The sequence below is a fragment of the Lissotriton helveticus genome, chromosome 3_1, assembly GCF_964261635.1.
Source record: "Lissotriton helveticus chromosome 3_1, aLisHel1.1, whole genome shotgun sequence".
Classification (NCBI taxonomy): Eukaryota; Metazoa; Chordata; class Amphibia; order Caudata; family Salamandridae; genus Lissotriton; species Lissotriton helveticus.
Window position 1 is genome coordinate 1,984,264,872 of NC_136061.1, and position 27,939 is coordinate 1,984,292,810.

The 27,939-nt window shown below is 45.3% G+C and overlaps 1 protein-coding gene across 3 annotated transcripts in view; it reads right to left on the reverse strand.

Moving 5' to 3' along the window:
• Positions 1 to 1,227: 1,227 nt before the first annotated feature.
• The window catches only part of LRRC28 (leucine rich repeat containing 28), a 344,717-nt gene continuing 318,005 nt past the window's right edge, over positions 1,228 to 27,939 (reverse strand). For all 3 annotated transcript variants that reach the window (XM_078683129.1, XM_078683127.1, XM_078683130.1), the window contains one exon: positions 1,228 to 2,195. In XM_078683129.1, the coding sequence (XP_078539255.1) occupies positions 2,123 to 2,195 (73 nt within the window). In that variant the 3' untranslated portion in view covers positions 1,228 to 2,122. The remainder of the gene's footprint in view (positions 2,196 to 27,939) is intronic.

The window sequence follows — 27,939 nt, forward strand, 5'->3', positions numbered from 1 at the left end:
GTAGCAAAAACAAGCCATACGTTTATGATCTCGCCCACCACCCTATAACTTTTGAAGTCTTAATCCGTCATCACCTATCTTAAAACGTTCAAGGGGCTCAAAAAATCTTAATTTCTGTAGAAATGGGTTGATGTTGTGGCATTGTGGACAAGAGAAATATGCATTAAATGACGCCTCCTCATTGTGATTTTAACTACATATGAGAGTGTGCACCTGTGAAGTAATGTGAACTCAACTTACGAATTCATCGTATCGAGTACCACTCACCAATGGTCGCTTCAGATTTAGCCCACCGGGGCACACGTATGTCCGAGACATCGAATGGAAGGCACATTTCATAAACGTGATTTGAAGGAATTACATGATTAAGAGCTATTGGACAGAAGTAGATGTTGTGGAAAATAGTAGGTCATATAGCGAAGCATGAGAGACTCGTTGTATTTCAGACTTGCAAAAGAAGCCCAAGAAAGGTTGAACGATTTACAAGTGCACACCGGTCAGAGGGAGGTCTGTAGTGCCCTGGCTGCAGCATGCAGAGCAACCTGTTGCCAACTGGGGAAATGTTGTAGTTGTCAGGTCTGGGTGAGAGGAAAACAAAAACGGCGAGGAGGACACAAACACGTGGAGGGGGCTATATTCTCGAATGTACATTAAGTGTATGAGGTTTACATATTTTATAGTATAACAGTACACATTTTAAAATCGAGAAGGCGCTTGGTAATGATTGGGTTACATAGGTAATCCCAGGGACGTTCACAGTCAGCTTGCTGAATACATTCATAATTCACCTGTTACTGGAGCCAATTCGTGCTGATATAATTTTTTTGTCTTTTTATTAACTTTGCTACCTCGAAAGCAAAAAGAACATTCTGTAAAAAAACAATCATCAGTTACCACGGGATATAAGGGTGGCTAGAGGGGATGGTAAGGGTGTTGAGATTTGCTAATGTCTAAGGAGGTTTTTGCTTGTGACAAAGTGCTTGAACAAAGCACCTCTAAGCACACCTTACTACATTTGATCTACTGTACTCTATTGAACAATTGGAAATATAATCATTTTGTTTGATAATAAACAGCCAGTTGCCTATTAGAAACAGAACAAAACTTCCCTGTATGGTCTCTTTCCACAAAGCGCAGCGCGAACCATGGAGGTGTGATGGAACTTCCCCAAGTTCTTTCCAGTGCAGTGGCCTGCGCCTCAGTAATGATGGACACAGCATCAAAACATTTATCCGGTTTTTGTCTTTTATTTTCAATACATGAACACATTTCACTTTCAAACATCCTGCTATTGCACTTCCACACTTTAAGGTAGGGTCAAGAGACCCCACTTAAACAGTTTGAGAGATTACCTGTTTTTTATTATTATATGTATATGTATCATGAGCAGAAGATTTCTCTTCTAGGAGAAAAAAAAGACTACGCTCTTCCAAACTGCACACGATATAGCTGAAACTATTTGCAACTGAGCATAAAGTTATTCTTTCCTTAGGCTTTCTGTTTTGGTATAGCTGAGTGCGCAAAACTTCAGAAATCAGGTCTTGGGAAGACCGTCCGCACTCGTGCAATACTGTACTTTGCAACAAACCTTATAGAAGAACATTGGATGACAGCAATTCTGTTGAGCGTCCATTTCTGATCACCCACAAGCATCCAGCTCCCACATAGTAACAGCTCCATGGACCTCGACTTTGGTTGAGATGCCTTTAACTCCCTCTACTTTTTACAAGAAAAGAATTGGCCAATCAGCATGAAGTATCATAGGGGAAAAGTAATGGGTTAATCTGAAAATGTCCCAAAAATATCACAGTTGCACTGCAGGGTTGGATCTGCTGTAGAGCTGCTGCAACCGATTATCCAATATAAAATAGATTAAGAAAGGAGACATATGGGCGAAAAATCAAACTACTGCGCATCATATTCACGAAGCAGGAACGCTGCTGTTCTCAATTATTCTTCAGTTTGTTCATTTAGTCCTTACAAACGCAGGTGCGTGATCCATGTCTTTGGGGCCACTCCAGCATGGCACCTAGAAGACAATCCCCAAACAGACAAATGCAGTGCAGGCAGACCTTGACAGCTCGAAGCAGGCGGGTTCCCTCGGTGGCTTTGATGCCTGTTATCAACTCAGTAAGTCAAACGTCTGCAGACACAGGGTGGAACAGCAGTAGGCCACAAAACTAACAGTTGTTCGCCTAGAAAAAAGGGAAAGAAAATCACAGTTGTCAGTGCACGATTAAACTGAAAGGCCTTCGCCCACCGCAGAACGAATGTTCAGGACAATGAAAACAGGAGGAGGATTAGCCAAGGTTGGCGTCGAATCACATTTTTACTTTTAGCTTTGCTAGACAAGAACAGGTTGCCTTGTTGTTGTTTTAACGCCATGTGGGCCGGGCACATGGGATTTGTGGCTCTGAGAGTTGGGTTTCGGTTGGCGAGTCTCACACCTTGACTCCATTACGTCCTGGAAGAGAACCAAAAACAGCAGCTGCGCTCTGGTACATAGTCTGATTATTAGTCTCAACACATGCGGGAATTACAGCTCGAAGACCCTGACTGAACAATGATGCTACAAAACGCTCAGAGGGCAATAACAACAGCGGATGGCACTAGATTTCGGAAGAACAAATGTGCCAGAAAGATAATAGGCCAATTTGACTAAACAGTCTTAATAGTGGTTAGGGCCCAGATGTCAGGTTCGCCGGGGTGGCGTATTGAGGGATTAAAAACAGAGGTTGTTAAGAACAATAGCCAGTGCCCCAGTAAGAGAGGTAGGAAATATTCAGTGAGCCATTTATTGTTGGATTGTGTATTCTTCACTGAGGCAAGGAAAAAGATACTTCGGCCTGTGCTTAAAAAATGCGTGACTCAAACAAGAGAAATGGGGCTAGAGATGATTTAAATTCTTAACTTTCGAGATGTAGTCATCACCGTTGGTCAATATTTGTGTAAAATCGCAAAGACTCAGCTGGCATTATCTTCCCCAAAAGGTTCAAGATCCAGGTCTGTATGGATGTAACTATACTCAGTAAGGTGACGTCAAGTAAATTAGTGTATTCCCCTAATAGGAAGGTTGTGAAATGCTGCTATGCATATTGCACTTTAGAATCCTGATTGAGGTAAAATATACTGTTTGTTGTTGGTTAAATGCATTTTAAAATGCGATTGGGGCTGAATGAACGGTTCTTAGATTGATCAATTTTCTACTATTTTTAATGAACGGTTTTAAATATATATGAGATTTTGGGCTGTCGATTGTATCAGGTCTGGGTAGATGAAATTTTAATGTTTATATAGTAGAAATTGCATACTCTACAAGTAGTCGTGACTAGGAATTGTTTAAGTTTACTGAAATTATCTGTTCTTATTTTTGTTTTTTCTTGTTATTAAAGAGAACTGTGTGTAATATTTCTATAAGAATATATTTATTGGAAATAAAGTACTTCTGATTCTAATGTAGTGTTTTGATGGAGAGCTGTAGGACATGTAGCGGGAAGGCTTGAGTTTTAAGAAAGATTATTTTTAAGAGTTGTTCTGAGTTACCACCTGGTGATGCAGGGCTCTTTTTAGTTGACACGAAGCTATTGGAAAGATAAGGTGGGGAGTTGTGAAGAGTGTCATTGGTTCTAAAATCCGATGCAACCAATATTCACGGCCAACTACAAACTAGCAGCTTAAACTTGGAAATCACAAGGCACAGAAGTAAGGCGGAGCACTTCCTATCCGTTGACACAGGTGAGGGGAGTGAGTTAGTGCAGACACCACTCTTTTATGCTACCTATAGCTCATTCAAGGCACTTCGAGGCTTGTTATCTTAGAGGACAACAACACAAATCAGGGCACTAGTGGGTACTGACAGTGTTTGGACATTTCTTTATTTCCGACTTAATGTGATCGCACACTCTCTTGAAGCTAATGGCAGCCAAGCTGCCTACTGCTCATACATCATACGTCATATTCTACTGCTTCGGTACAAAGAAAACTCCGAGAAACACAACAACCCAGAATTCTAGAGTCTCTGGTAGCCAGGGTGACTGAGGCTATGCGTGGCGGATTACCAGCTAGCAAGATTGTTTTCTTGCAGTTGGACACTTCACTGAATTGGTTTTACTCACCTCTCTTTCCCTCGCCATAAAACTACAATTTAAACTACAACTGAGAATCCACATTCAGCTGCTCAATTGCTTTTCAATGTGCTCCATGAAAACTGTGCACCACAATGCACGTTGAAAACTAAACAGATCCAAGTTAAAGCAGAGAACATTTAAGTCGTGTATACAGTAAAAAGTCAACAACATAAATAGATCAGCTGACAAACACCACAAGAAAAGTAAACATATAAGGGAGAGTTTGGGGGCGAGACCTATTGGCTATGCCAATGCTTGTTTTTCATTGGAAGGGTTAGTTTCTGTTGTGGGGGTTTGAGTTGATACCTCGCAACAAAGGGCTACCCCGCAAGTGTAGTGGTACATTCCATGCCACTGTCAGCATCATGTTTACAACCCTAAGCTTCTGTTTAAAAACCTACTGCATTATGGGAGTTGCGTTCATAATTTTATTTAGGCTAGTTGAAGTCTCCTGCTATTATTAATCTTGATTGTGCTGGGCTTTTATCCAGTAGCTCCTCCAGAAGACAGAGTGTAGTAGAAGGTCTACCAACCCCGCTTTCACTCGAGTAGATAATGTATAACTTAATGGGATTATTGGGGTGCCCTCAATACAAATTCCCCGAATGTCTGGGCTGCCAGTAGAAAAAGAGGTGATTTGACAGTCCAGAGCAATCTTGACTCATATTATCAGTCCACCTGCCGGTCGTCCTATCCCCTTATTAATTGCTGGGGAGCAATAGCAGATGTTCCCTGGCTTGAATAAAGGAGCCAAGGTTCCTGCCTAAGCCTACCCCCTATTTTCATTCACTATTCCAGACCCTTCAGGGCCGGCTCTAGGCTCACGGAGGCCCTGAGCAGGGAGTGTAGGTAGGGGGCCCGAGGCCGCCAAATCCCTGCCAGGGGCCGCCTCGCAAATATGTATCTAAGGATATATATTGCCGTGGCGGCCCCTGGGGTATGGCGGCCCTGTGCAGGTGCACAGCTTGCACATGCCTTAGGCCGGCCCTGGACCCTTCAGTTTATTGGATCCTATAAGATTCCCTTTTGTGGATTGGTTGCGGACTACCATCTAGAATGGTGCAAGGGATATTTTTGAGCGGTTGATGGGGGATGCCTGTCCTGCTGATGGATATTCCCCTGGAGTCAATCAATGGTCCCAAGGGTTGAACTACAACATGCTCTGTCAGTGGCAGCAGAGGGATCTGTTTTTGGCTAGGCTGGGGGAATGTGATATTTGATTTGGATATGCAATCATTTGGGGGGACAGCTTCGAAATTCTAAGGCTAGTAGGTTTTCGACTAGTTCATCCCCTTTTAAGGATAATTCTATACAGTCAGTAGGCTAGTCAGGGACTGTACATCTTCTCACCCTTACAATATCATCTCGGATGACAGAGTGACATCCTCTGACGTGACGGATCCAGTGGGTCGTTTTGTTTATCACAAAGTCTTCCCCCTCAAACCCCTTCCTTACTCCAAGTTTGGGGACATTTAGCATATAGATTTTCTGGGCAGGCGATAATGGTGTGAGAGAAAGTGACGGTAACAGAATCCTGCCTTGTCGGGTTGCCCCCAATGTGTGGTATTATATGTTTCCTTAAGGTGAGTAGGGTGGCCACTCCCTGCCAATATGTTTGTGAGACAGTCAGCTTTAGGGACATTTGTTTTGAATGTCCTACAGGTACGAAAATTAGCGGGTAGCTGGGACTGGGGGTGCCTATGTGAGGCCGGAACCCTTTTTTTTAAATACAGGGCAAAGCTGGGATAGGAGGAACATAAATAGGTTGTCTAGTTAGTCTTGAGACAAGCTCGGTAAAGGGGAGAGGTTGTGGGAAACTCACCAATAAGGGCTTCAATCGTGGATCTCATAACCCCCTCTTCTGGCCTAAGATCACTACTAAGCTGATGGGTGTTATGATCACAACAATAAAAATGTGATGCTAATACATGCTTCGTCTCTGGAGTCAGTTGGGTGTTGCCATCCTCCGGGTCATTATTAAATCTAAGAGGGGAGTATATCTATTGCTACACTCAATCGCTGGGTCGGGCTGTCTCAAAGAGTGGGTGTCAGTAAGGGGTAGATGGACATTCGCAATGTGGGTTTCAGTTTCCTGTTCCCTGAGAGTGAAGTTCTTACTATTCGTTCTTCTGAACATATCCAGGACAACTGGCAAGCTACTAGAACTGATGTTGCTAAAGGGAGTCTGGCTGGCCAAGGTAGTTTGAGAAGTTGTTAGTTGGGTACCTAGAATGCCTTCACAATCTTCTAACAGGCAATCATTATGATCTAACACATAGTTATTACCTGTGTGTTTAGCCGATTGCCTAGCTTTTTCCCCCCTTCCCCGCCACCCCTCCTCCTGTGTCCTCCACCGCTTTTCTTTTTCCCATTGCCTAAATGCCTAAGCGGTCCAATTTAGGGGTGAGGGAGCAAGTCTTTTTATAGGCGCACACTATTGGTCTCAGGTACTAGTCTGTGCTGCGAGGCTACCCCACAGCTCTCGACTCGCTGGACCTCCAAGAGCACAAGTGAGGGGGCACAAGGGTTGATCCACTTTGGCCTAGATAGCTTCCAGTGCTTATGGGTAGGGAGATGTTAGAAGCTACAAGCCTAAACTAACAGATACTCGGGAGTCCTCACTTCACTAAGGTTAGCATGTCACTTAAATCCAATTTGGCAATGTAGCAAATCGGACTAGGTCTTAGACACTCCTTACTTCCGAACCCAAGCAAAACAAATGTAAGACCACAGTATCTTATAAGACTGCAGCTGTGTGCCAGGGGCCTCCTAAAAATTAGACGCAAGCCCTGCCCTGCTTCTTCCTGGCAGTGATGGGCCAGGATGGACCCAACCTTGGTGTGCGCACGTACTGCACAGCAGGAGAGTGCTGGCGCTTGAGAGCGCGGTGGCGGCCCCTCCGTCAGGGCAGCAATAGATTCTGGGGGACAAAATCCCACCAGGGCTAATAACAACAGGCCCGGTCTACCACTCAGCGGGAGTGCTGGAGCTTAAGAGAACATTGGCAGCCCTTCTCTCAGCTCAGGGCAGCAATGGATTCTGGGGCGGAAAGTCTCACCACAGCCAACAGCAACACGTCCGCTCTCTATATCCATCCATCCATCCATCCATCCATCCATCCTTCCTTCTTTCTTACCTTCCTTCCTACTGGCGGTTACCAGTAGGTAGTTATAGTTAGGACCAAAGTTTCCATAGGAAAAGTGGTTTTTGTTTTGCCAATAGATTTGGCGCCGCTTGACGAATTGACACAAACTTTTCTCAAAACTTCCCCTTTTTGGTTCAGCTGCTGTGTTGAAAGTTTACGGGTGATGCTTCAAGCGGGAGCCGAGAAGTAAGTGGGGGCCCAAAACGCATTTATCCCATGGAGATGGGAATGGAGATTTCTCATTGTTTGAACAAGACTACAGCCCGAACTGCTGAACGGAATTACACCAAATGTGGCAGAAAACTAGATGTTGGTCCAGAAAGCATCCTTTTTGTGATTTGGTGTAAATCCGTTCAGTAGTTTTTCAGATATCCAACTTAAAAAATATAGATGTCTGGTGATGCAAGTCCTTGTAGTGGACCCGCGTATCCTACTAAAATTGGATTGTCTGCCAACACTTCAACCAGGAAGTGTTGGCAGCCATCTTGGGACTCAAAGAAAACTGGGCAGGGTAGGAATAGCCTGACCCCCAGATATGATGGGGGGGGGCAGGTCCCCCAGGGACCCCGCCATGGTTTATACGCTTTTTTAAATTTTACCGCAAACTCACAGGTGGAACCGCAAATCCGCAGCAAAATAAAAAAAAAAAAAAAAAAAAATAAGACACACCTGCTCCTGCACGTCTTTTATCTAAAGCCTCTGGGTGGGCCAAATCCTGGGGGCATGGTAAAAATAAAGGTGGAGGGCACAAAGAACCCCCCATCCTCTGGCTATTCAAAGCCCTGGGGACCGCCATCTCTCAGGGGCATAAATGTGATCATAAAATAATGAAGGGGTCCATTACGGAATCCCCGGGCCCAGGGACCACCACCTCCCCATGGCTTACTTAAAGCAGGGGGCCAGGCGTCCCCTCATGGAGTACTACATGGTCCTGGGGACAGATAAACCCCAGGGCCGGCTCCAGCAATGTCCCAGGGTGCTCACCCCAGGGACATGGCAGTTTATTAGGCAGTGCTCCCATCTAGCCATAGCAAACGCTCTGATGTCAGCAAGCGAGAACAAATATGCTCTTGCTTGCTGAAAGCAGATCAATGTCTGTTTCCCTGCTCGCTGTCAAGTTAGTACGGAAACAGACATTGCTTTGGGATCCAGGGAGATGCATGTTAGCAGCTTCCTGGGTCTTAAAGCAATGCAGACTCCTGCAGGAGGAGGGGAGCCAGCAGGGTCTGCGTGGGCTTTAGCCTCCCCCCGCAGTCCCCAATGCAGTGGTCAGACCCAGGGCTCCTGGGGTGATATCGGCTCGTGGTGGGGGCCTGCGAGGCCCCCCTCCCCATTAACAAAAAATATATATACCTGCTTGGCCCCGGGGGATGGTGTCCCCAAGGCTGAAATCAGCCTGGGAGGGGGGCTGCACACCCCCTCCGACTTTTTTTAATTCCTTTTCTTTTAAAGGGGCAGGCCCTGGGGGTGGGGTCCCCAGGGCCTAAAATGTTCCATGGGAGGGGGGCGGGGTGGTCCATGTGGCCCCCTTCCTAAAAAAGCAATAGAAAAATAAAAAGTAAAAAAAAGCAGCTGGAGGCCCTGCTCCCTTTCTACACTACTCAGCAAACGCACCCCCAGGCACACTGCTGGCAGAGAGATAAAGTGCCTGTGGCGGCTGAGGGTCCTTAGGGGCCAACAAGACCTCCAGTCACCTCTAATGAGCCCCACACTGCAGAATTGCTGAGAGATGGTGGGAGACCATGCCCTCTTTCTCCACCACTTCAGCAAACACGCCTCTGGGTGCACTGCTAGTGGGCGGTGGGGGGGTTGAGGACCCCATGCCTCCTGAGGGCCTCAGGTCTAAAGTGGACTTCCTCCTCCAAGCAGCAGTGGTGGAGAAAAGGGGCATGGCCTCTGACAACCTCTCAGCAATTCAGCTGTGTGGGTGTAACTGGAAGTAACAGGAGGGATTGTTGGCCCCCCAAGGACCCTTCTAGAGCCAAGGGGACTTCATCCTCCAACTAGTAGTGCACGAGGAGGCGTGCTAGTAGAGTGGTGGAGAAAGGGGGCGTGGCCACTGAAAACCTCTCAGCAACCCTACTGTGTGGGACTTGGAGGTAACAGGAGGAGTAGATGGCCCTCAATAGTTAAGGGGACTTTAGCCTCTTACTAGTAGTAAGCCAGGAGGCACGTTTGCACAGTTGTTGAGAAAGGGGGCATGGCCTCCTACAAGGTCTCAGCAATCTTGCTGTGTGGGACTTACGGGAGGTAACAGAAGGGGCAGTTGGCCCCCAAGAATCTCCATGGGGCCAACTACCCCTCCTGTTATCTCCAATACGTTCAACACAGCCAGATTGCTAAGAGGTCTTTGGGGGCCACGCCCCCTTTCTCCACCACTCTGCAAACGTGACTCGTGGTGCACTACTCTTTGGGGGATGAAGTTCACTTTACTCCTGAGGGACCTTGGGGGACAAGAAACCATCCTTGTACCTCCTGTAAGTCCTACGCAGTGGGATTCTTGAGAGCTGGTCGTAGGCCCAGACCATTTTCTCCAACACTGTACAAACGCGACTATTAGTTAAAAAACCTTAGACGTTCACTGAAAAAAAGAAAGGTTACAGAGACGTTATAGTTAGGCTCATGTTTTACTCGTACAAAACCAGAGAATTCAGCGGTTATAGTTAGCTTAGCTAACTATAGCTTGTGCCCCTGCAATGCACGCATATAACCTCCCATATTACATCACTCACGACATGATCAGGGACATCACTGATGACATCCACATAATCTCAGATGCACCCACTCACACCTCAATATAAACTTTCATACACCCACTCTAACTTCCACAGTAGCATTCTCAAAACCATTGACACACCCATACCTGTACTTATACACCCACTCACTGATTCATTGGTCTATACACACATCCACTCAGTCACCCATACAGCCACTCATACACCAACTCATTCACTAATACAGCCAAAGATAAATCCCCTCATGCACCATATAGTCACTCATACACACTGTCAGTCACTCACAGAGTTACTCACACACCTACTCACTCACCCTTAGAGTCAATCTCACAGCCACTTACTCACCTAGACAGTTTTACACTTACATTTATTAATACAGATACTAACACATACTCACTTACCTATAGTCACCGACACAAACACACACTCACCCATGCAGCCACTCTCACAGTCACTTATATACTCCAACACTCACCTATACTGCCTTTCACATATGCAGTTATTCACCCATACACCGACAGATCAGTTCACTCATCGACACAGCAATACACACACCCAGTCACCCATACAGCCCCTCACAGACGCACTAATGCACTCATTCCTTTATTTCAGTTTATTAAAAAAACATAAAAAGTAACAATTTAAAATACCAAATACACATATGTAGATCTAAAAATACTAAAGGTTACAGCTCTTTTGGCGAAAAAAATAAACAGATAGAACATTTTAAATGTCCATAGAAACCTTCATCCCTTATTGATTTTCTTGTTCTTCAAATACTATATGGCTGTGAGAAATTTGCCCAATTGAAAGGCAACTGATCCAGTCGTATCTGTAATATATATTCTTAGTGCGATAATACGGTCATTGAGGCCCATCATTCTGCATAATGATATGCTCCAGCGCTTTTGTTGCTTTTAATATGCCACACAAAAAAATAAAACATGGTCAGTGGACTCAATGGCCTCACATCCCATAGGGCACATAATTTGTTGTACCAGCCCCCTTCTTCCAGCAATAGGTGAAGGGAGCTATCGGTAATGTGCCTACTCTAAGCTTGATGAAGAGAGCTTGTGCAAACTGGTTTGTAACCATATTTAAATATAGTTTAAACACAAAACCACATTTAAATAACAGAAAATCATCGGTCAGGCTGCCCGAAGTGGTCCTGGTAATATTTTATCCCAAAACGTGAGCCCAATTGACCATTTTAAGTTTTCCGATGGCATCACCTGATCTATCATTGGGGTTTGACCAAAAGTCCCCTAAGCCCAGCTTGTATAGCCATGACTTCATTCAGGCACACCAAGGGATACTATCAGCACATGACCCCTCAAGGAAACCTTGGAGCCACTCCCTATTGGGCTCCAATTCTCTTGTCGCCCAAACCCCTAGCCAATACTGGATCAGTCTCATTGTTGCAATATCCTAAATAGATCTCAAATTTAGATCCATTCGGATATGTAATGTGGGGGTGCTAGGCAGAATTTTTAACATCTATTTCATGAAGCTGTTTGTTGCCGTCTCCAGCATCTCCAAATAGCAGTGACCCCAGAAATCAGCCACGTATAGGGCTGCCTCACACGCTTGGCTACTGTACATTTCCAAAGGGAGGGAAATGGGAAAAGATGATGCGCTATATGAAAACCTTTCAATTGACCCTGCAGATTGCTTTAACAGGGTCCTCTTCCTCAATTGAGCTGGGTACTTCCAAGCGAGCACCCAAGTAATCAAACTCAGACACCCGCTTGTAGGCTAAGGCTATCTCATCCACTGATATAGGTCTTATCATTTTACACTTACGATTGCCAAGAACCAGATACTTGGTTTTGTTGTTGTTGATTTCTAGCTCCTACTCCCTACAATATAAGGAGAATCTCTCAAGCAGCGTAGAAAGGCCCCATGGACTTTGACAATAACACAGTTTAATTGGCAAATAACAAGCATGATGTCTTTGATCCTAGGTGAATCGTTCTCACAATTAAAAAGATATGGGAGGCACTCATTGATGTATAGTAGAACGAGTGTAGGAGCCAATATGCACCCTGGGCGCACTCCTCTCCGTACTGCTATCTCGTCTGTCAGTTCGCCTGCGGGTCCCCACCTAACCCTCACAAAATTGCCTGTATATAATGCCTGAAGTATGGTCAATAGGCCTATTGGTACCCCTATCCTACTCAAGGTTTCCCATAATTTCGTCCTTGAAACCAGACCAAAAGTGGATCAAAGATCCGCAAAGGCCACAAATAACCTGCCCTTTCCAGATCTACACGCCTCCACTTTGTGGCTAAATAGCATATGATTTGATCTGTTATGCTAACTTTACGCCTAAACCCTGCCTGTAGGTGGGAATGTGCCATAGCTTGCCCAATCCAATCCCATAACCTATTAAGTATCTGGGAACTAAATTTTTTCTGGATGTTATCAATTAGCTTATGGGTCTGTAATTATTTGCCGAATCCTGCTCTCCGTTTTTGTGAATCTGCACTATAATGGCTAAGTTCCAACTGTCAGGGATCTGGCCCCTCCCCCGGCCATCCAGGCATTTGACACTGAATTTACATATGGGGCCCAAATCTGTGGTTCACTTCAATATAGGTCAACCGTAATTTCGTCACGTTCTTGCGCTTTACAAGGCTTCTGCGCCAATATAGCTACAGTGGTTTCTACAAGTGTGAATTCCTCTCAATATTTCCCCCTACTGTTTACAGGGGCAAGTGATACATCCACAACACTATGGACTACTGGGGTACTTGTCGGGTAAAGACTCTCAAAGTAGCTAACCCATTCCTCTGGGGGAATGCGACAGTCTGGCCTGGAAAAATCTCATTGCCACTTTTTGGATACCAACTGCCAATAAAGGTTACTGTCCTAGGCCCTTGCCGCAGCCAATAGATAATCCCAGACTTCCTCTTCCCACACAGCTTTCGTTATCTTGATAGTACTAGCATACTCCCTCCTGGTCATGACAATGTGTGGTCCATTCTTACTTCTCAAGGCCTTAGAGGGAGCACCCCTAGCAAGTCTGCACATATGGTCAAACCATTTGTTAGACCTTTCCAAATTTTTATTTTATTTTATTTATTTTATAGAGCTTTATATAGCGCGAACGTGACCCAAATCGGGTATCAGAGGGCTTTACATAGCACCAGTTGCATTACATGTGGACACATTCATTTTTGTTACGTAAGGGGAGAGTAAGTGATTTGTCCAGAATCACAGGAGTCATTGCAGAGACTCAAACCCAATTCCCCAGATTCAAGGTCGACCGCCCTAGCCGTTAGGCCAACTCCTTTACATTTTCCCCTTAGAGAGTTTTACAAAGAGTTATCCAAGTCTAATAAAGAAAGCTTGATGGGCTGTCACTATTTGGCTCGGAGTGAGATCCTTTTGGGATAATACTATAAATTCATTCAGTATAATGTTGGTGTAACTTGGCTAACAAATCCTCTGAGTTGAGCACGGATTCCCATTTGGCTGTTCGTTTGTTACTAGTGAGCTGAATTGAATTTGTGGTGACCAACTCTTCTGAAACTCCTCGCTTCTTCAAGCCCTTCCATTGAGGTAATTCAGTTTTGACTCCATTTTGTATTCCGTCGCCATTTTGTGTTGCCCTCAGGCAGCTTGGCAAACCAAGTGTTTTTGCCCTTTGTACTGCTACGTGTCAAAGAACCCCCCCTTCCTTGTTGTGAAGCCAATTCCAGGAACTAGCCAAACTAACTAATCCTTGTCTAGACTGACTAATCCTTGTCCCAACTATCTGTTGGCCTTCAGTATTCTTTCCCTGCCCTATCTTATATGTTGGCCTTCGGTATTCTTTACCTGCATTATCTATTTCTCAAGTTGTCCTTTGAAGCACACAAACACGTCCTGCCATTTCTGATTGACCTATAGGTGCTGTCATTGATTGACTTATGGGGTTGGGCAAGAACACGACTCAAGGGGGACGTTCTGGTCACATGGTGTCTTGTTTTGAATGTTTTCCTATTGGCTAATATTTGGTGCTTGGGGAGTATTTTTCTGTGGGTGTATATGGTTATAAAAAACTGTGAGCCACGAAGTGAAGGGGCAGTCTCCTGAGAACCTACTATTGGTGTACTTCTGGTACAACTGTGCATAGCTGCAGCTAATAAATTTGGTTTTCTACGCTAACAGAGTATTCCGTGTCTCTGTACAACAAGGCAGGTGAACTCGGAGATTTCAGGTGTGCCCTGCGCCGCCAGGCCCTTCTAGGCCCGGTTCTTCAACTGGCAGCCCAACGTGGGGCGGCTTCAGAGGTAGCGGTCGAGCCCGAGGGTCGTGAGGAGCCCCGCAAGGAAATTCTGGAGGAAGCGCACCACATGATTGACCCCTGCATGTCGAAAGTGGACCGAAGGTCTTTGCAGCGCGGCTTCTCCTTTCCAACGGCTGCAGGTGACTGCTGCCCTGACTGCCGCCCTGCCTTGGTCCCTTTGGTGATGACTGGTATTGCGAGACGTTAGACAGACCTCTGTTGGCGTAAGAGAACATTTGGTTAAGTAATAGTGGGTAGCTCCCACTTCTTTGTTTTGATTTTTGATTCGGCTCTTGCAAAAGCCAAAGCCGAGGGGTGAGTACATTTGTGCTGTGTTGATTGATTAACCCCTTGATGTTTGTAAAGGAGCCAGTGAAATAACAATGCCTGGTTTCAGTAAGTTTAGAAGATGGTGTTGTTTTTGTTGTGATAGGGATTCCCGACTGGAGGACTCTAGTCCAATTCCTCCGGCTGGAACTCCCACCTATGAGCTTTATTCTAAACATGGTGTAGGCCCCATCACCTTTAATGAAGTGTGGGTCCGTTATACGAGAAAAGATGGTGTTTTGCAGTGGCCATAGAATGGTTGTTTTGAGCCTGATATATTAGATAATTTGGAAGCTACATTGTTTAAGAGAAAAGCCCGGCCTTTGGCGCAAGGAAGCCAAACAGAAAGAAATTAAACAAATGAAAAGAGATAGGAAGGAAAAGGGCATGACTGTTATACAGGCTGCCCAGCAGTTCAAAGACATTGAGACCGATTATGCGATTGAGGTCTCAGATAGACAACATCGTATGGCAATAGATAAGTGTTATCCGGTGTTGCCAACTTCCCCTGCAGACAAAGATGTTGACCCCGAAAAGGATCCTTTAATGTCCCACTTGTTGAGATTACCCCCGCCCTATGCACAGGGTGCTAATGCACCCCTACTATTGCCACCCGCTCAGCCACTTGTTGTTCCCCAGCCGGTCTCTGCACCTCTGCCACTGCCACTGCCCCTTCCGGTAATGCCAATCCCGCCACCTCCTTTGCCTCAGACTCCTTTGCCTCAGACTCCTATGCCTCAGACTCCCTTTATTCCTGTCACCCCCTCTTCTACCCCCTCTTCTGCCCCGCCTAATACCTTGTCCCCTGTCCTGATGTCGAATTCCCCCTCAGTTCGTAAGTGGATGGTTGACACCGTTTCTGGCTTTTTGTCCCCTTTCTTTGGGTCGTTCAACATGAATCCTGTTCTTCCTCGTAGGCAGACCCGTAGTCAGCTCCCAGGTCCCGAAGAGCGAGATGCGTTAGATCTCCTTGTTCCCAAATGGATCATGAATGGTCTCCAGTATGGTATACAAGATATCATGGACACTTTCCAGCAGTGGGATGCGCCAACGCAAATACATGTTTTTGATATTATGTGTGTCATTCTTGGACAAGAGTGGGAGGACATGGGATTAGGATTAGCTCCCCAGGGTCTGCTAGATGTTCAGGCTGACTTTAACAAAGGGATAATTGTGGGTGCTGAGGTTGAGGATGCTGTAAGGACACTTGTCACCTTCAGAACAATGTTTACCTACCGGTCTCTGTCTGAACCCGATCTTTCTGTTAAAAGGAAACTGAAACACTATCCTATGAGAGAGGTTCGCCCGGTGTGGAGAGAAGCGGTTGCACCCCAGAGCAATAATCCTGGTATACCCGCTCACTTTCAACATGTATGGGTACATGTTCCTTGAAAAAGATCTGAGGTTCTGGCCCTCAAACAATCCTTACCAGACCCCCGTAAAAATCCTGCTGGTTATTACAAAGAGCGGTCCCAGACTGTTGATGCATGCATTATGAATTTAGGCGATATAGACATGTTGATGGGAAATGTGGTCTCACAACCATTATGGGCTAGGATTCGGAAAGAAGACCATGCTCAAGAATTGGGGGATGATTGGGCTGCTATCCTTGCCGCAGATCGACTCCAAGTGGGTGGTGCTAAACCTGATGCTTTAATTGCAGACCTTCCCGCTAGGATCATTGCCTTGATGAAAACTATGATGCCCCCTCTGCGAGTTAATTGGGATAAGTTAGCTGCCTGTAACCAAAAGAAAGATGAAAGCGTTTCCGACTTCTTTACTCGATTTGAGGAGACGTTTCTTGATCACAGTGGCCAGGATATGAGCACGGAAGGTGGCCAACGATTGTTTGTAGATACATTTGTGTTTAATTTGCTCCCCGAACTTTCTAATAGCCTGAAGGATTCCGAAAGTTCATGGGCCGTTTCTTCTTCTGCTCAGATATTGGCTACTGCTCAGTATTATGAAAATAGGGATAAAGAGGAAAAGGACAAACTTGATAAAAAAACGAAGGAATTAAAAACGAAAGTTCTTTTGCAACAGGCTTATCCCCCTCGTCCTGCTCAGCGCCAGTTTCAGCCGCTTCCCCAATTCCAGAAGCTGTTACAAAAACCTGAGCTCTTTGTTCCCCGGCCCCCACTGGGTCCAAATCAATGCGCTTATTGTAAGGAGGAAGGTCACATCAAGAATAGTTGCCCGGTTTCGTTGCAGCGTGCTGGTGGTATGCCTTGCCCGCGAGGCCGAGGTGGCTACCAGTCAACACCCAGGGGTAGGGGGTGAGGTACATCATCTCAAGACCAGCGTTCCTTTCCCCCTCAAAACTCCATGAAATATTTTGATCAGCAGAATGCTCAGTCTGCCCATTATTACAATAATGATTATTATACTGAGGATGAGAGTCAAGGTTTTCATACTAGCTAGGACAGCCATAGACAAAGTGAGGGAGTCATATCAGTTCCAGTGGACCAAAATGGGACATATATTGAAGTCATTGCACTAGGTGTTTCAGAGCCGTTTCTATTGGACACTGGTGCAACGAAGAGTTCTATGCCTGGCCTCCACCTTGGGGGTGCCCAGGAGTGGACACCTCACAGGGAAAGCCAGGATGGGTTCCACCGCGGTATTCGTACAAGCTCCCCCCTTGCGGGTGAGTAGTGTGCTATACAAGTATCAATTTACATATCATCCACTCTAAACTGCCTGGGGCACCTTTGTCTGGCTTTACAAATGTTTCTGAAGGATTTTCTGGCGTCCCAGTTCATAACCCAGTTTCTTGTCCTTTGCCCATCTCAATAGGTCCTTATGATTTGAAGGCTCCGCTTATTTTAACAACTGGTTGTGGTGAAAATGTGTTAGGTTTGGACTTATTAAAAAGACTGTACGCAACATTGCATTGTTCCCCTTCTGGTGTACACCTCACTTTAGGTAAGAAATTGATTTCCCCAGCGTATTTGTCTACAGACCACCTCCCAGCTGAATTGCGCTCTCTTCCTGCCACCCTCTGGGCTACAGGCCCCAATGATGTAGGTCTCCTGCAGATTCCGCCCGACATCGTCACTCTCAAATCCAATGTTAAGTTACTTCGCATTCCCCAGTATAAGATTTCGAGTGATGGTGAAAGAGCTCTCTTGGCTATTATTTATGATTTGGTTCAGAAAGACGTGGTTGAGGAGACAAGGGGAAATGTATGCAATAGTCCTGTTTTACCTGTTCTTAAACAAACGGACTCTTCTCAGCCACCCGTTTAGCGTTTTGTGATTGACCTCCGGGAGGTCAACAAGATTGTTGTACCCCAATTCCCTGTTGTCCCAGATATCACTGCCCTATTGACAATGATACCTGCTTCGGCTGCTTGGTTTTCTGTTATTGACCTCAAGAATGCTTTCTTCAGCATTCCCATTGCTGAGGAAAGTAGGGATATTTTCGGCTTCTCTTTCGGAGGCCGAAGCTTCCGGTTCAAGCGAACTCCTCAAGGCTATTGTGAGAGTCCCTCTATTTATAATCAAGCTTTGAAAACTCAGCTCAATGCTTTCACTTTGCCCCCAGGTGCCACCCTTATTCAATACGTAGATGATCTGTTGCTTGCTGCTGATTCTGAGGACATTTGTAAACAGGTTACTATTTCACTGTTACGTCACTTGTCTGACCTTCATCACAAGGTTTCACCCTCTAAATTGCAATATTGTCGCCAAGAGGTTACCTACTTAGGTAATCTCTTGTCAAAGGAGAGACGGCGATTGACCCCAGAAAGTATCCAAGCAATTGCTCAAATGTCTGTACCATGTACACAAAGGGAGGTGCGTGCCTTTTTGGGCATTACCTCTTATTGTAGGCAGTGGATTCCAAATTTTTCTTTTCTAGCGAAACCTCTGTTGGCACTCACTCTCAAAGATACACCCCAACCTCTCCCTTGGATTGCGGAATGTCAGAAAAGTTTCACTGACTTACGTACTTCTTTATGCTCTGCTCCTGTGTTAGGTACTCCTGATTACAGCAAGCCTTTCACACTCTACGTTAAAAGTAAAAAGTACCATGCTCTGATAAGGAAAACACGGGCAGATTATTACACTGAAAGGATTACTAAGGCCGACTGCTCCGCCAAAGAACTCTTCACAGTGTATAAGGAATTATCCTCTCTGGCCTGCCTGGAAGAAAGAGCAGCTACCTCGGTGCAATCTTGCAATCAGATAGCCGACTACTTTCATAAAAAGGTGCAGGATATATATGCCGCCTTCCCCAACACAGCTAGGGCCGGTTCTTGTGACCAAACCCTGATGGATGAGGGACCTTCAGCCACAGATAAGCTATGTGCCTTTCTGACCCCTGATATTGCTGAACTAAAAAAGGTGGCTGGAAGTATAAAATCAGGCTCTCCTAGAGACCCGGCACCCGCCAAAATTCTGAGAAGCAATATGGAGACCCTAGCGCCGTATGTCAAGCATCTCCTGACACTGTCATTTGACTCTGGCACGGTTCCAACGACATGGAAACAGGCTGTGGTAATTCCTCTTAAGAAGAAACCACAGATTAACATCGCTCAAATGAGCAACTTACGGCCTATCTCACTTCTCCCTTACATCGCCAAAATAGCGGAAAAATTGGCGAATCAACAACTTACGGCTCACATTGAAACCCAACAACTCTACCACCCCACCCAGGCTGGCTTCCGTGCTCTCCATTCCACGGAGTCTGCTCTCCTCTACTCCACGGAGATGCTCAGGAAGTATGCGGATGAAGGTCAAACTGCGGCACTGATTCTCCTAGATCTCAGTGCCGCGTTTGACACCGTGGCCCATCACACTCTGCTTCAGCGCCTGAGAGAGGGAGGAGTTGTTGGCAAAGCGTGGCACTGGCTGAAGTCCTTTCTCCATGGTCGCAGCTTTTGTGTGGAGCAGGGGCCCCATAGGTCCAGAGCTATTGCCCTGAGCCAAGGAGTTCCCCAAGGCTCGAGCCTAAGTCCCACTTTATTCAACCTCTATGTTGCCCCAGTGGCATCTATTGCGGAGAAACATGGGGTTGTTGTGGTGACTTACGCGGATGATACTCAGCTGGTTGTAGCTCTCTCTCAGCCAGCTGAGCAGGCAGCCAGTCAGTTCACATCCTGCCTGCAAGACCTGGCTAATTGGATGTCAAACAATTGTCTCAGATTAAATGGAGACAAGACGGAGGTGCTGATCGTAGGCAAGTCTCCGTCTGTTTGGACGTCCGCATGGTGGCCCCAGTCCTTGGGCCCCCTACCTCAACCCAAAGAACAAGTTAAGAATCTGGGTATTTGGATGGACTCAAAACTATCTTTTGAGCATCACACTAGACGTGTAGCTGGTACTTGCTTCGGCATTCTCCGTTGTCTGAGAAAGACACTCGACCTGCTCCCAGTGTCAGCAAGAAGGGCCCTGGTCCATGCCCTGGTGACTTCCAGGCTGGACTACGGGAATGCCTTATATCTGGGAGCTAACGTGAGATGTATTCAATGCCTGCAAGGTATCCAAAATGCTGCTGCACGCCTAGTGTTATCATTGCCCAAAAGATCTTCCACCAAAAAGGCATTGGGGACGCTCCACTGGCTTCCAATTAAAGAGCGTGTCCAGTTTAAAATCCTGTGTATAGGCCATCGGATTGACCATGGTAAGGGCCCAAGTTTCCTTAGGAACTTGCTAACATTGTACAACCCAACTAGGCCCCTCCGGTCGGAGGGTACTGGGCTAATGTGTATCCCGAAGACCTGCAGGGCCAGGATGGGCGGCAGATCCTTCCGTCTTCTGGCAGCACGGAGTTGGAACACTCTTCCTCTGAGACTCCGGATGGAGCCGTCCGAAAAAATATTCCGCAAGGAACTTAAAACATATCTGTTCCCTAAATATTGAACTTCTTTTTCCTGGCTGTATTAGGGATCTCTTTGACCACTTTTAGCACGGGGACACACTGACTAGTGTAACCAGGCGCTTTACAAGCTCAGTTAATAATAACGTTCACGAGAGAGAAGGTTGCGCATTGTCAGTTTTAACACAACAATTTGGAGACAAGCAGCGCCCATGTGCCTATTTTTCGGCCACATTAGACCCAGTGGCCAAGGCGTTACCTAGTTGTCTGAAAGCCACAGCAGCAGCAGCAGTTTCCATTCGCCAGTCTGCTGGATTGGTATTGGATAATACTCTTATTGTCATGGTACCACATGCAGTAGATACCCTCCTAAATAGAACAAAGACTCAGCACCTTACGAGGGCCCGCATGTCAGGGTACGAGCTGATGCTCTTGGCCAGCCACGTACATATCAAACGATGCAATACCCTAAACCCAGCCACGCTGTTACCGATCCCAGTAGAAACAGGTACTCAGGAACAGCATGATTGTTTCCTCCGTACAGAGGAGGAGACAAAAGGTAGAGTCGATCTAAAGGACACTCCCTCCTGGACTCGGATGGGATCCTATGGGTGGATGGTTCCTGTTTCAAGCTCCCAAATGGTGAGACGACTTCGGCCTATGCAGTCACTACTTTGTACACAATTGTGGAAACAGCACGCATTAGGCACAATTCAGCCCAGGCAGCTGAATTGATAGCTCTGACTAGAGTTTGTGTATTGGTTGAAGCAAAAAGAATTAATGTGTACACTGATAGCCAGTATGCATTTGGAGTGGCCCACAGTTTTGGCCATCTGTGGAAGGAAAGAGGGTTTTTCACCTCCCACGGCACTAAGATACAGCACGCCCAGTTGGTAAATGACCTTCTCAAATCACTTACTCAGATAGCAATTGTTAAATGTAGTGCGCATAAGAGGATTACTGGTGATGTGAGTCGAGGAAATGCTTTTGCGGATTAGATAGCGAAAGAGACAGCCAGAGACGTTACAAGCCGCATGTATGTTGCGGGCCCTGCTAGATGGGTCAGACAAGGAGGGATGTGTGAGGACACAGTAGAAAGTGTAAAAATGATCCAGGGAGAGGCTACAGAGAAAGAACTGAGTAAGTGGAGAGAGGGTACAGGAATATTGGACGCGACAGGGTGTTGGAAAGAATTGTCGGAACATCAGCGCTGGCTGTTACCAGACGCCTATGTGCTTCCAGTAGTTACCATGGCACATGGTCCAGCCCACATTAGTGCTAAAGGGATATGCAAACTTCTGGCCCCTGTATGGCAGAATGTGGGGATCCCTAAATGCGCAGATAATTTGGTTAAGCACTGTATTGTCTGCTTGATGCACAATCCAGGGAAGGGAACACCAACCCCAGCAGGCCATTTTGCTCCCCCAACGTATCCTTTTGAGGTGTTGCAAATAGACTATATTCACATGGAACGATGTAATGGTCTGAAGTATGTCCTTGTGGTGGTTTGTGCCTTTTCTAGATGGATAGAGGCCTACCCCCTAAAGGATAATACTGCTCTGTCTACGGCTAAAGTCCTTTTGAAGGAGTTTTTCCAGAGGTTTGGTTCACCTCGAATTGTTTTGAGTGACAACGGAAGTGAATTCGTGGGTCAGATAATGCAGAAAGTGTGTGCAGGTCTTGGTATCAGACAGAAATTTCATGCGGCAAACCACCCTCAGTCAGCAGGTTTGGTGGAATGTTATAATGGTACTCTTAAGCTCAAGCTCGCGAAGATACAGGCCAGCACGGGTCTTGCCTGGCCCGATGCTTTACCCTTGGCTCTATTGTCTACTCGAACAACTGTTCATTCCCGTATGGGACTCAGTCCCTACGAGGTTGTGTTTGGACGCCCAGCAAATGTCTGGGGAGTCCCAAGGCCAAAGAAGTATTCAGAGATAGAGCATCCATTGTTGATTGATTATTTGCATGACCTCACCACTAAATTGCGTGTCCTTCATCAACAGGTACAAGACGCCTTGCCTCAGGCTTCCACTGATCTTGGCCATACCGTACAACCCGGTGATTGGGTTTGCATCAAGAATTTCCAGAGATCAAAAAGTTTGGAACCTCGCTGGAGAGAGCCTTGTCAAGTATTGTTGACAACACGCACAGCTGTGAAGGTGGTCGGAAAGAAAAATTGGATCCACGGTGTGCATTGTAAGAAGGTACCCTTGCCTTTGCCTTATGACCAGTCGGTCCGTGAAGGTATTGGCGATTTTGAAGGTGAAAGGGTCCCCGGATTCGTACCTTTTAGCAACGCACGCCTAGATTGGACTCGATCTGAGAAAGAAATGAAGACCTTTTACAGGAAGCTGTACCACTACATCTCAGGTTGAACACAACCAATCCAGAGTTTTTTTCTTTTGATTGCACTTTTCAGTGACACTGACCATCCAATTAGGTTGCAGGGTCGTGGTAAGGGTCTTAGTTTGTGACCCGAGTAGTGGCAATAGGCGTGTGGGACTTGCAGTGTCATAGGACAGCTGATAATCACAGCTGAGTGAAGAAGGAAGACTGCCACGAGCAACATTTAGAGGATGGATTCTGCTATTCTAAAGAGAAATGATAAGAAGGATAAAATGAAGAAGAAATATTGCAAATTATTGCATAATAGATGTGGTATAACATTGTGTCTTTTTATGTATTATATTAGCCTGTGTGGGTTGGGTTACTTATACTATGCAGCAGACGCCTACACCTACCTCCCATCCCGTGCCTTTTCGCACCACTGCCTCCCCGCACAAGTTACATACATTACCAGAACATGAGCAAAGTAGGTGAATGGAATATTTTAATAATTCATTCATTCAATTGTTGCACCAACATAAATTGGTAGTCAACACCAACGATTGATGGGTTTGTGGACTCTTGCCCCATACTATAGATAAAGGGATGCCATATTTAGTTTTCCCTTTTTCCCTGAAGGGGTCCGCTTGGGCTTGTACATCTATGTTCTCTAATGCTTACGAGAACCAACCCCGGCACCCTGTTGGTCCATATGGGGGTGGGGTTGACGTTAGTCATGACCCTCTGGTGAAGGGAATATCGGCTATGTCTAAATATTACAGTAAAATTAATGAGTTCCCCGCCGACGAACGATGGGCATACATTGGCTGGAACGTGACCTGTTACGTTACTAGCCTTACAGATAGGGCCAGGCGAAAAAGATCCCCACCCATATGGACTGTACCCCACCGAGGCCACCTGTGTCTCCAAGGAAATGGTCAGAATGCTAAGGCCCAATTGGGAAAGAGCTCTTGTGCACATACATATACCTATGCATCCAAGACTTCTCCACCGTTAGTGGCATCTCAGGGAACATATTTAGTTTGCCATGACAGGGCCTATACATGGTTACCAACTAATTTCTCAGGGTCATGTTACGTGGCTTTTCTCCTCCCTCCGACATATACCGCCCCTTCAGGACATCACAGAAATAGGTACAGTAGAGGCGCCATTGATTCAGAAGATATAGCAGGACAAGAGGGAGGCGACTTTTTCAAAGGATTTCTCCCATTCTGGGGTTCTATGGCCAATAGCAGAAACATAAGGCACCTCATTCAAGTTGTTGAGGCAACGATAGATGAAACTGTAGGGGCACTGAAAAACCTCACAGCCGAGCTTCAGGCGGACCGCCTTATGACATTACAGAACAGAATGGTTTTAGATATCATTCTTGCGGACCGTGGTGGGGTATGTAAATTGATTGGATCCAGCTGTTGCATTTACATACCTGACAATGCCCCTACAGTATACCAGGCCATCTCTAAATTGCACCTGATCGCTGAGTCCATTCACCATGACGAAGGAAACTGGTCTTTGACAGGATGGTTCTGGGGATTATTGTCCACATGGGGATGGAAGGTACTGACCTTTATTGGAGTAACTTTGGCTATTATCTTTTCATGTTGCCTCTGTCTACAATGTGGTCCCGCTATCTGCGGCCTTTGTGCCACCCTGTGTGTCCCAAGACCTGTCTCACAGAAAGCAGAAAATATGAAAATGATGTTGCAGCAACAGCTTGACGACCTCATGGCTATTAACATTGACTCAGATTAACGTGAGTCTGTGTTTTGCCTGCATAATGGCAAAAGGAGGGTCTGAGGTAATTCAGTTTGTACTCCATTTTGTATTCCGTCACCATTTTGTGTTGCCCTCACTCAGGCAGCTTGGCAAACCAAGTGTTTTTGCCCTTTGTACTGCTACGTGTCAAAAAACTTGTTGTGAAGCCAATTCCAGGAACTAGCCAAACTAACTAATCCTTGTCTAGACTGACTAATCTTTGTCCCAACTATCTGTTGGCCTTCAGTATTCTTTCCCTGCCCTATCTTATCTGTTGGCATTCGGTATTCTTTCCCTGCATTATCCTATTTCTCAAGTTGTCCTTTGAAGCACACAAACACGTCCTGCCATTACTGATTGACCTATAGGTGCTGTCATTGATTGACTTATGGGGTTGGGCAAGAACACGACTCAAGGGGGACGTTCTGGTCACATGGTGTCTTGTTTTGAATGTTTTCCTATTGGCTAATATTTGGTGCATGGGGAGTATTTTTCTGTGGGTTTATATGGTTATAAAAGACTGTGAGCCACGAAGTGAAGGGGCAGTCTCCTGAGAACCTACTATTGGTGTACTTCTGGGACAACTGTGTATAGCTGCAGCTAATAAATTTGGTTTTCTCGCTAACAGAGTATTCCGTGTCTCTGTACAACAAGGCAGGTGAACTCAGAGATTTCAGGTGTGCCCTGCGCCGCCAGGCCCTTCTAGGCCCGGTTCTTCACCATACCAGAGTAATAGAATTAGATAATGGTCACTATCCTGACGTGCACAGGCAGCAAGGTCAGATACCTCCTGCCATATTCTTATATCCAATAAGGTATCATCAAAATGGCTATTGTAGTTTCCTCTGGTGAAAGTTGGCCTTATAGCTTGATATGAGGGAAATCACCCATTTCCTGGTCCTTGGCCAAGCATAACCAATTATGTCAACAATCTGGAATCCTGCACTCACTAACCCATATAGCCACTGACCACCCACAAAGACACTCATACATCCATACAGGTACAGCCACTCACGTACCCACTCACGAACCAATAGCGTCACTTCGACACCAACAGACAGAATATTGCAGACATTCACTCAACCTAGTCACTGACCCATACATTCACTGAGACACCTAATCCCTAACTTATACAGTCAGTCACAAAGCCACTTAAACATCCATACAGGCATTCATACACCAACTGATTCAACAATACACCTTGGTGTATATATATTTAACACTCAAATTGTTTTAAAACACACAGTCACTGGATGAGGTCATCAGTGATGTCACTGACCATGTCATTAGTGATGTAATATGTGAGGACATAAGCGGTGCATTGCGAGGGGGCAAGTTATAGTTAGCTCAGCTATGACTGTTGAATTTCTCTGGTTTTGTATGAGTGAAACCTGAGCCTACCTATAACGTCTCTGAAACCTTTGTTTTTTTTCAGTGAATTTCTGAGGCTTTTTTATTCCATTTCCTAACTATAATGTCCCTGTAACCTTTGTTTTTTTCAGTGATATATATTTATATCAACCTAAAGTATTTAATGGATGTCGCTCATCCATTAGATTGGCACCCAAAATGGTAAGGGGCTGTGCATGCCAGCATCTAGCACTTTATCTTTTTTTTACAGCTATGTTATCACAGCCTGTGCAAAACAGACATTACATTTGACATAGAATGTTATCTCTTAGCCAGCAGCTACAAATTGAGGACATCTTTTTTAGACAGTACACGAAAATACCTGAGATACTAAATACTAAATACTTATGGATTTAGGGCACTTTGGGAAATCCAGGTTTGTGAGAGGAGTGAATATATCAAGCAGGCCCTATTATGACATGATCATGATGGAAATCCTAAAACATGTACGAACACAGAGGACAACAAAAGGGCCTAGCTCCATATTTAGTGATCAAAGAACACGACAAACAACAAAGTAGTTAATAAGAAAAAAAGTATCTCACATGCAATTTTTTTTTTTTTAAGTCAGAATGAGGCAGTCACATTTTTAAGAAAAGCAAAGGGAATAGGAAGGCATTTAGAAGAGCTAAAGCCTAAAGGGAAGAAAAAATAGCCAAACAAAAATACAATTTGGCAGGAATTCTACGACTAAAAAGAAGAAGGAATGAATGCACATAGGGAGACTCTGAGCAGATTAAAAAACACCGCAAGAGCATTCAAACATCAAAGAACAAAACAGCAACGACATAACAGGGTACATAAGATGAGGACTAACCCACAAGACGTGAGGAAGTAATGTCGCCATGGCACACAATTAGCAAAGAACACCTAGAATATTGTGTTAAGCCGGGGAGGTCAAATCGCCATAATAAAAAAAGACAATTATAGGTACCAAAAGGATGAAGAAATATTTTATTTATAAAAAGTTCAGAGTTCCTTGTAGTTCCAAATTTCTCAAAAACATATGAGGCAAACCTATTTAGTATTAACATGAATTCTGCTGGTAATGTATTGCCTCCTTGCACGCTGAACAGCGGAAAGGCAGGATGGCTACAGGCTGCTTGGTTACATTCTTCTTTGTAAAATGAAGGTAATGAAAGTGAGTTATCTGGTTATTGCACTCATTTGAGCCTGGCATAATTTCTTGAAATACATTGGTAATAAAAACTACTGAAATGGCTGTAGCTTCTAGAGTGTACTATTATGTTTCATTTAGTAACAAGCGTCCATATTGTGAATATTTGTTTTTCTAGTAGAAGGTCCAGTAAAAGTACAAGACTCCAAGCGAAAAGGGTGCGACCAGAAAGGCCGACAAAAAATAAATAAAAAGCATTAAGTTGTCAACAAAATAAAGTTTTTATTGGTTTCGTTTTTCCATCAGAATATAAAATCAGAGGGTTCCTTCCAAATGTACTGGGCACCTTTTGGCTGCTGTCCAGTTTAAAGCTGCATTAAGTTTTCTTTTCATGAAGTCACAACGCACTCTACTAGACCCACCTGGAAGAGGCGTCAATGAAACCAAGCTGAATTACTCACATCTTAGGCCTCCAATGTTTATTAGTTCTGTGGTATTTTCTTTAAAAGTTTCTACAGCTACTGAAGAAACAGATGGTGACTAAAAATAGACGCTTATAACTCAAGTTAAAACCTCCCGCGCTGCTGCATTCTTTAGGAGTCAATCAAGGCGCTGTGGGAGTCTAAGGTAGAAGCATTATCCCATGGTACTGAGAGGGATGCAAAGTTCTCAGGTGCTTCAAACACACAGTGAATTACATTGCTTCTGAGTACCGAAAATGGAGTAGCTGTGCCCCATCGCACTACATGTTTGCAATCACAAAGCAAAAGGAGTCTTAGAGAACCAATATCTCCAAGTTCCATCCATATATTCAGGGCTTGAGTCGGGGTACCACGCGGGTGGATGGCGTCCCCCCACTTATTTTACTGGGTGGACGCCGT